Source organism: Stegodyphus dumicola, chromosome 3, assembly GCF_044657685.1.
Source record: "Stegodyphus dumicola isolate Sdum_Otavi_A_Nest chromosome 3, ASM4465768v1".
Classification (NCBI taxonomy): domain Eukaryota; kingdom Metazoa; phylum Arthropoda; class Arachnida; order Araneae; family Eresidae; genus Stegodyphus; species Stegodyphus dumicola.
In genome coordinates this window covers 128,351,661-128,361,914 of record NC_140770.1, presented here as the reverse complement: position 1 = coordinate 128,361,914, position 10,254 = coordinate 128,351,661, and the positions used below count along the sequence as shown (strand labels likewise).

The window sequence follows — 10,254 nt, the reverse complement described above, 5'->3', positions numbered from 1 at the left end:
CAAATTCAGCAGTAAAATGCTGCTTTGCATAAAAACGCTGCAGCATACAAGACTAAAATTTGCCAGATTGCTGTTCCAGGAATGAGAATTTCAGCTTATACCCTATGCACAATGTTCACCAGACCTTGTCATCAAGTGATTTCTTTTTTGTTTCAAAAACAGAAGAAGTATTTGTATATTTCATTCTGCAGTCTGATGATGATTTGAACTTTTTCTTGCGGTCCATAAATCAATACTGTCACTAGTGTCTTTTGACGTTTTAAAAAAGTTATTTTATGAAATATAGTGTAGTCTATAATTTTATACGTTTCCTGCCATTCTCAGATAAAACCTTGACTTGGCCGGCTGACTTCGAAAGCTACATTTTTTTCCTTAAATCGACTTTTTGAATCAAAATGAGCTAGATGTTACTCAGTTAAAATGCAAAAGAGTTATAAAATATGATTGCATGTCCACAGAATTTGCTTCATTTGGAGTGCAGTTAGAAAACTGGTGAATGAATCAGGTTCAAAATGATAAAAAAATTGATTTATTAAAATTCACAAATGAATAATTTAAAATTCGACTTTTCATTTTTTAACTTTCACTTCACGGTCTCAAATATATCAAACGTAAGTTCGCTTTGATATAAACAATTTAAAATTCATAACGCTATAACATCGTAGACAGATAAGGTATATGAGCAAATTTACACAAATACTCATATTTAATATTCCTTAAGTTCCCATATAGCATACGCAGAGACTATATATATTGTTCTCGCAGGGTACTGCACATTTTTCTCTTATCCATTTCGAAATAGCCTAATAAATCTACAGTGGCGTCCGAACTAAAAACAAAGGTGGTTGTTGATGTTTCTCTAGCATCATGATTTTGCGATTGGGTCCCCTAATCCCCAGTCGCCCTTTAAAAGCGGGACTATATAAGGTGTTTCTCCAGCCTTCTTATAAGAGTTTAAAACAGCTTTAGTGTAGAATTGGGTGCCCCTTCGATTGGCGACATTTTAAAAAAAAATTTGGCGATGAAGCCTCACTTCTGGTTACCACGATAGTTTGTTTTAGCTTCCCAATTTTATTTAAATGATATAGATTGATGTGTACATGGACATATAAGGCAGTGCGCAATGCCTAGTTTGTGCAATTCTAGGATTTTTTTAAGTAAAAACAGATCGATGTACATGGACACAGATCTCATGCAATTCTTCGACTTCTTATTTTGGTTTTGTGTAGCGGCCATCTTGAAATTGTGACTTCCTGGCGCCGATCTTGGCGTCAAAAAAGAATCGCCAATAAACAAGGGGCACCCAAACCCACACACAAAAGTTTGCTGTAGAAACCAAAATTATGATAAAAAATTTCTAAACTTTTTTTTAAGGAGCTGGGTGGTTTGTTTACATTGTTTTTCAGCAAGACATTTTTCGAGACCGGATTAAAAAATGTATGCATGCATGTGTATCTGTATGTATGTGCGTACAGGTGTGTGCACATACACACAAACATATGTACACATATATACATGTGCTACATGAACACCTACATCCGTACATACATTTCTGAATTAATCTCCTGAACACACTCTTTATGTATATAAATACTTCTGTATGCAATTTTATAGAAATATTTAGCTACGCATGACAGAAAAGTTACACAAGGTTTTAAGATGATTTTTCAATTCCGTTTCATAAGAATGTGATTTTACTGCTTGCATGCATGATTTATCTAAATCTGTTGATAAGAATTTCAAGAAATTCTGATTATTTGTGTAAACTCCGTATCTGTATAAAATGGTCAAACATTAGCAATTTAAAACAAGAACAATATTCAGATATATTTAAAGTTCTTTATTTTATATTAAGTTTTAGATATCTATCAAAGAATGGTAGTAATTAGTCATCAAACGAAATAAAAAATAACTTTTTCTTGACATTCTAGCGCTACACGGAAAAGCAATTCACCCTTTCGATAATCAACACAAATGTAAACAAACATCTCTTCACGACTTGTCAGATTGCGCAGAAATCATGAAAGCGTTTCTGCGCAACTAGTCGTACGTTTAGCATTTTTACCATGTTTGAGCTAGCCGTCCGACGTCGTACGGGTAGACACAGCCCACACGGCTACGTTAAATAGAAGAGTTTTACAGAATTCCGCAAATCGGAACCCGGAAGTGTGTTCTACGTCATCACCGGATATGTACCTTTGATATCTCCGTTGGCAACAAAGCTTGGCGAGCATTTGGCGTTATTTTTTTCCCGTAAATTTTTCCGCGAGGTCAAGAATTGGCGCTAATTTAGTTCACGTGTTAATTAGCGAGTGTGAGGTGTGTATTTTTTGCGCCATTCTTCTCGCTTTCCTTCAGCTATTTATCTTCTTTTTTTCTATTAATAATTATTTGTATTTTGTTATATTTATGATTAGTGTTTGATTTTCATTTAATTTATAGTTGCATTTTATTTACAGCATATATAATTATTGATCTGTGTTTCGATTTGTAGTTGCCGATATGCAACCAAAAAAGATGAAATTACTTATAATTGGAGATTCAATGGTTAAATATTTGGATGAATATTTACCGGCGAATCTTCTGAATTATGAAGTAGATTTACATTCTTTTCCTGGTGCAACGATAGAAAGGTTAAGACGTAAGATATCCTTTTTGGACAATCGATACCATTTGATTTTGGTACATGTTGGTACCAACAATTCGAATGACAGTGTTGAAGATATTCTTAAAAAGTACGATTGCCTCTTTAAGTATATTAAACATTTGAACCCGAATATCAATGTTATCATTTCAGATATCCTACCACGTGGTGAAGATTTTTTTCACAACTTTAAATCAGCGAGTAGCAGCTTTGAACCGTTTACAGGTAATTAATAGAAAGATTGTAGAAATTAATTCTCAACTTGAAAAGTACTGCCAAAATCGAGAAGCGTTTTTTATTTGCAGGTCGTCTCATCATTTTGGAGCTAAGTTATTGGCTAGGGATGGATTACATCTAAACCGTCTGGGGAACAAGAAACTTGCGGCAGTTTTCCTGGATAATATCAAGATTGTTTTGACTTCAAAGCCAGTTTCTACAAAGGTAAGTCCTTTTGTATTGCCTTGTGTTTCATTTACTACATTGGATTTTCCACCTCTGAGTGATTCTTTTGTTTCTGCAAGCCCTTCTTATCCTCTCTATTCAACTGTTTTAAAGCATGGTTGTGCTGTAGATGCTACTAAGAAGGCTAATTCTGATTTGAGAAATGCTGCTAAAGTTGCTTCTGGCTCTTGGCTGAAAAGGGTTGCTATTTCTGGTGCTGGATCTCGTTTTAAATGTGTTGTCCATGGTGGTGACTCTCATTCAAAGAATGCTGTTAACCACACAGATGGTTTTAGTTTGCATCTGCAGAATGATACCACCCCTGGCTCACATCCGAAAAACGTTGCCAACCCAGATGCTAGCTCTCGGTCTCTTTGCATTGCTGGCCATGGTGGTGGATCTCGCCCAAGGAACGCTTCTGTCCATACAACTGGTTCTGGTTTGCATGTAAGGAATGGGACTAAACCTAGATGTCATCCTAGAAATGTTGCCATATGTAGTGTTGGCTCTCATTTTAAGTATGTCAATGGTTTTAGTTCACGTCCAAGGAATGCTGCCGTCCCTCGTTCTGGTTCTGATTTGCGTCCAAGGAATGTTGCTATCCCTGGCCTAAGTCCTGAGAATGTTGTCATTCCCGGTGTTGACTGTCATTCTAGACTTGTTGGTGTCCGTGGTACTGGCTGTCATCCGAAGAATGCTGCTTCTGGCTTGCATTCAAGGAATAACGTCACTCCCAGCTCCTGTCATAGAAATGATATCCTTGCTGATGTTGACTCCTCCAGGCGTGTTGCAGTCCATGGTTCTGGCCGTTTTCTGAGGAGCAGTGCTAGTTCCACTGTTAATTCTTCTACGAACACTACTGTCCCAATTGCTAGTTTTCAGAAGAAACCAATTCGTGCTTTTGGTGATGGTTTGTGTCCAAGGAGGGATTTGACTGTTAGTGGCAGTTTGCATCTGAAGAATGCTGCTTCAGCTGTTTTGCGCCTAAGAAGTGTAATGGCCTAGATGGGATCATCACTAAAGAATGCAGTCACTGCTGCTGGTTGTAGTGTACAGCAGGCAAGTGCTGTTTCTTTCAGTGATTGTTATCCATTGTATTGTGCTTCTGTTAGTGGCAAAGGGAGTTTAAAAAATGATCCAACAAATTTTGATATTTCACAACCTAAATTGTGTACAACAAAAGATGATTTTTACTCTGACTTTGCCTCTAGTTATGTTTTGCAGCAAAAGAACATTTCTATGACCAGAAAAAGCACTTCTTGTAGTTCAGGCCTAAGTTTCTTTCACTTTAATAAATTTTGTTTACTAAAAGATCATGTAGAAAGCAGTGAAATTAATTGTCAAGTGAGGAAAAATAAGTCTGTGTGTCCTATTCTGACTGGAGGGGGGTCCGAAATTGACTATAATGCACCATCGCTTTATCCTAGAAAATGTGATATTTGTAAAAAAAACTATAAAACTAAAAATTCTTTTAATAATCATAAAAAAAATTGCAAAGAAAAACTTGAAACTGAAAATTTTAAACTTTCAATAACTTCTCCTCAGAGTAATATTCTTATAAACATTGATAATGTATTGAGTGCTAAAAAATTAGAAATCAAAGAATGTATTAGTGATAAAATAGAAATGGCTTATCTTCGTAAATGTGAAATATGCTTGAAAACTTATAAATCGAAGAATTCATTTTATAACCACAAAAAAAAAAAAAAAAAATGTTCAAATAAACAAGTACCTGATTTAAAACAAAATTTTTCATCTGTTTACCCTCGGAAATGTCTAAATTGTAATAAATGTTATCCTTGCAAATTATCATTTTTTAAACATAAGAAATTTTGCACAGAAGTTAATAAATTGTATGTATGCTTCATACCTGATTGCCATAAGTCTTTTACATGTGTTTTAAATTTTAATAAGCATTTAGCAGATGAACATAATTTAAATAACTTAAAAGAATATTCATTTGAAACAATGAGTTATTTTCAAGATTGGCTAGAACTGGAAGGAACCTCGACATTTACTTCATTCAGAAAGTTTTCTAAAATAACGAAAAATTCTAAAACTTATCATTATTATTGTTGTCAGTTTACCACGCAAGGTTATTCTGATTTTGAAAAAAAAACTAGTTGGAAAAATGAAAAAGGTACAATTTCAAAAAGTGTATGTTGTCCAGTCAGAATATGGGCTTGTGAAGAAATGAATAAAATCTCTGTTTTTTACTTTCCTAAACATAATCATGAGCAAAAGTTTGAAAATTGTAAATATCAGCCATTGAAACAAAGTACGCGATGTTTGATAAAAGCAAATTTACGTTTATCTGTGCCTCCACAAAAAATAAGGGATATCTTACAAGATGGATCAGGAAATCGCGAGAATAGAAATAATTTCCCTGTAAAGGAAAGCTTTGTCTCCCGTAAAACTATTTCTGCTTATTCTAGATATTTAAACAATTCATTGCGTCCAAGTAGTGGTGCAGTTTCTGTTAATTCAATCATTGAAACTTTAAAATGTGAAGCATACAATCCTGTGTTATTATATAAGCCTCAGAATAATTCAACTTTGTACGGTCCAACTGATCTAGATAATCTTCCAAATCATAAAGTATCGTTTGCTCTTGGTCTTCAGACACGTGAACAGAAAGAAATGATGATAAAAGGTTGTACAGAGATTTTATGTATCGATTCTACACATAAGACTAACCAGTATGATTTTTACCTTCTTAATCTTATAGTACCTGATGAATTTGGTTGTGGCTATCCAGTTGCTCATTTTATTACTAATTTTCTAGATGCTGACACTCTTTATTGTTTATTTAATAGTTTAAAGTGTCGTGTACCAAATTTATATGTAAACTGTGTAATGACAGATGATGACAAAGTTACATATCCTGCATTTTCAAAGGTTTTTGGTCAAGATGTTAAGCATCTTTTATGTTCGTGGCACGTACGCCAAAGTTGGTTCCGGCAACTAAATTCTAAAGTGGTAGATAAGGAAGTGCGACAAAAAATGCTAGGAGAATTAATAAAAATATTACATGAAAGAAACCAGATCACTTTTCATGATCAAATAAGTAAGTTTTTGAATGACTATTCTAGGAAAAGTAGAGATTTTATTGAATATTTTTCTGAAAATTATAAAAATAGATTAGAGGAATGGGCTTTGTGTTATCGGAACTTTCCACATGCATTTACTGATACTAACATGTACTGTGAATCTTTTCACAATCAGTTGAAAACTGTTTATTTTAAGCGGAGACATAATAGACGATTAGATATTTTAATTTCTACACTTCTGACAATTGAGAAAGATAAATATTTAAATCATACCTATAAATTATACACTAATGTATCTCCCAGAAATTCCATTTCTTGTTTAAGTAGGCATCAGAGAGGACTAAAAATTAGGGACAGTGATGTAAATAAATGCTCTGATACTTCTTGGACTGTTTGTTCTCAGACAAAAAATAAAATATATACTGTGCAGCGTCTTTTTGAAATTTGTCCGTGTCAGGATTTTTGCTTTTATAAGATGCCCTAAAGTATCATGTGTCTCATTGTGTAGTCACTTGTATCACTGCAATTGCTTAGATAAATTGCTGTGCAAACATATACATAAAGTGCATTCATTCCTTAATAGACAAAATGATTGTGTGTTTAATCCCTCGGGGATTAATCTTGAATCGAATCAGAAATGCAATGAAAGTATGAAATCAATAAATGTGTATTCTGTTAATCATTACAATCCACAAAGTATTGAACAGAGAGTAAATGCATGTGAAAAGCTTGTAGAAGAATTACTGCAATTAATAAGACAACCAAAAGTCCAAAATGTCATGTTAAAGTGTGTTCATACAACATTAAATTCATTAGTTTCAGAATGTAGAGGAATTTTAAACTCGAATGAAAATTCAAGAGCAGTTTCAAGTGCATCATGTCCAGTTGCACCAAATCAAAAACTTAACCCACAATTGTTTAAAACTTCTAAAAAGAGAAAATTACAGAAATGTCAGCAGAATAAGAATCAAGATTTTAATGATAATGTAGATGACCCAGAAATAAATGAATGTGTGGAAAAGAAAATTAAATTTAAAGCCGTAGCATTTGATTTAAATGACAGTGATAAATATCTATGTGATTTAACCAGTGTTGATCGAAATAAATCATTTTCCCTTCCATTAAAGTCTAGTGAAGATATTTCTGAAAGAATTTTACAAATTGGCTGCTATAGTATCAATCGTATTGCTTTAAAGTCTTTAGATTCTTATATCAGTAAAAGTGAAGAATTTTTTATAAAATCGGCTTGCACAGATTTTGTTAGGGGGTGGTTATTTGATGTAATCATAAATGCATTTTTATACAAAATTTTAGAAAGTGATGATCAATATATTTTTGCTGATTCCTCGATTACCCAGCTTATCTTATCTGATGCATTATCACTTGGAAATGTTTTTCCTGTTTCTTTGAAATCTTTCAAATATTTATTGATTCCTGCTTGCATTGATTCTCATTGGGTTCTGATCATAGCAGATTTAAAGAAAAATACCTTTTATTTATATGACTCGTTAATAAATTCATGCAATCCAAAATACATAACTAATAAATGGTCTAATGTAATTAACAGTGAGTTACAAATTAACGATTCATGGGATATTCAGTGTCCACCGCGTGCTTTACAAAATGATGAAACCAGTTGTGGGGTCTTCATCTGTTGTTATGCATTTCAACATGTAAATAAATTAGCCTTAAATCTTCCTTTAGATACCCTTCAATTTAGAAAATTTATTTATAATATTTTAACTGAGAATGTTCCACCTTGTACACAGGAAAAGATAAATTTATCATCAGCAGAGCAAAACTTTTCAGTAAATGTTAGAATGAATAAAGATTTGACCAAATCATGTTTAAAAATACATGATATTGAAATTACACCATATCCTTTTATAAGTAATGAAGAAGAACACTTGTTTAAATCTGTATCTTCGTGTTTTCGAAAAGGATGGCTCTATGATACTATAATTGATGCTTTTTTATTTAAAATATTAAACAGTTATGAAGATTTTGCCTTTGTTAAGTCTAATTTACAAATTCCTAAACCAAATTTTTGTATTAAAGATCCATTACTAACAAGATTGAAATCAGCGAAATTATTTTTTATCCCTGCAAATTTAAATTGTCATTGGATATTAATAATAGTAAATATTCCAGATATGGTTTTTGAATTTTATGATCCACAAAATAAATCATGTGGGCAAGAGTATCAAATTTTAATTCATACATGGTGTGAGGTTTTAGCTAAAATATTTGCTACTAGCACTAAATGGAAAATAATTTGTCCTTCACATATTTTGCAAACTGATAATATGAGCTGTGGTGTCTTAGTATGCTACTATGCTTATCAGAGGATTAAAAATCAAAGTTTAAATACGCCAGTTAATATAACTGAATTCCGGAAATTGATATACAAGCATATAATTTTAAGTGATTGATATATTTAAAGAAATTTAAATTAAGAAATGTTTTTCAGGACAGCATTCCATTCCTTTGGTGATGCTTGAAAAATATAAAGTATAATGGACAAATATTTTGCAATTCATCTGTTGCCATACAGTTTCTATAAAAACACTTTTTTTTTTTTTTAGTTTGCATTATTTTGTAATGATGTTATATGGCCAATAAACAAATAAAAATGCTTATGTTTGTATGTAACTTGGTAGTATAAGAGAAAATTGTTAAAGTAGGCAACAATGAACCCTTTTGGCCAGGGTGATACCCCCAATTGTGGATAATAGAGAATAGTTCATTTTATGTTAACAATGCATTCTCGGGGACCTACATGCCAAAATTTTCTCTTATTTTTAAAGAGGAATCAGAGAATTTGTACTTAACACTTCATCCCATTGACTCTGAAGGATTTCCTCAGGAATGATTAGTGGTTCTGCACCAATTTTCATGGCCAATGGGATAGTATGCAAGTACTGCAAATTTTTCTGTTCATAAATAATCTCATATCTGATCTCAATCTGATCATTTTTAATATTTCAGGCTTATGTTTGCAAAATGAATAGTGCATTGTTTTCAGTGATCTTGGCTGTTTCACAATTGAATTTAGTCTTCTTTATTTTTCAGTAAACGATTGGCAGGAATCTGGTATGTATTTAAAAGTCAAGAGCAAGCTCTGCCAGGAGAATTTTCTGAAACTGAAACTCATAAATTTTTGAGTAATATGGTTGAATAATAATATTTATACTCTATTCAAGGAATTTTATCTGATATGTCTTTATTTTCAGAAATAAAAGATGAATAAAAACTTTGTAAAATAATTATTATGTATTCTGAATAAAGTCTGGGAAAAAAATTATCCATTGTTGAATTATTTTTTACTGAAAATTACTCCACATATTAGGAATTAGTCATATCTATGAAGCATAATATAAGTAGTGTTTCTTACAAGACATTGACTAATACATTATCCCAATTTCTTCTTAAATAAAATATATTTTCATTCTTTATTTCATCATCCATGATATCAATTGATTTTCATTGATTAAGATTAAAAAACACTATAGTCACTTAGAAATGTGGACACTTTTTTTTTTTTTTTTTTTTTTTTAAATCCCTGGTTAATAAGAGTACTTGCATATTTGTTAAGTTTCAGTACGTAAAGCTGTATACAAATTAAACTTTCACCTATTCCAATATCAAAAGAGCTACCAATAATTAGATATTTTAATTTTTCAACATTCAAAAACAAAGAAATAGGAGTGAACTTGCTGCTAATCAAAAAAATGAATATACTGGTCTTATAATAATTATGAAAAATGAGTGCTAAAGTTACAGCCCATTTTTTAATTTTTAACTATTTATTGCAAAATAAGGAGGCTTAAAAGTTTGTGTGTCAGGCAAAGGGCTTGTGGTCTTTCACACAGAAGAGTGTAGCCAGACTTATATTAAAGCATTCAGGAAATTAAATAATTTTAATTCTAGAATAAGTCTTATTGTTACTTAATAGTTATATAATGCCTATTATTATTTCCTGTCATTACAGAAGTACTTGCTGAAATTTCTTTGTTTTCCATTTGCATGGATGGTTTCAAAGAGTTGAATTTTCTGCAGAACTCTTAATATCCATAAATTGTTTGACACATTAAAAATAAGTGAATATTTGCTCTAAGC

At 32.0% G+C, this 10,254-nt stretch overlaps 1 protein-coding gene across 6 annotated transcripts; it reads left to right on the top strand.

Moving 5' to 3' along the window:
• The first annotated feature begins 2,181 nt into the window (after window positions 1–2,181).
• Window positions 2,182–9,439, top strand: LOC118201249 (uncharacterized). 6 transcript variants are annotated; one of them, XR_015040263.1, is made up of 4 exons: window positions 2,182–2,319; window positions 2,798–3,085; window positions 8,943–9,053; window positions 9,208–9,439. XR_015040263.1 is itself a non-coding variant. In XM_085813301.1 (2 exons), the coding sequence occupies exons 1-2, from the start codon at window positions 4,091–4,093 to the stop codon at window positions 9,208–9,210; spliced, it is 2,082 nt and encodes a 693-aa protein (XP_085669427.1). In that variant the 3' UTR covers window positions 9,211–9,439. The 6 variants fall into 6 exon arrangements, 1 of the variants encoding a protein (XP_085669427.1); XR_015040264.1 differs by having other exon boundaries at window positions 9,191–9,439; XR_015040262.1 differs by lacking the exon at window positions 8,943–9,053 and having other exon boundaries at window positions 2,184–2,319; window positions 9,191–9,439.
• Window positions 9,440–10,254: the final 815 nt, after the last annotated feature.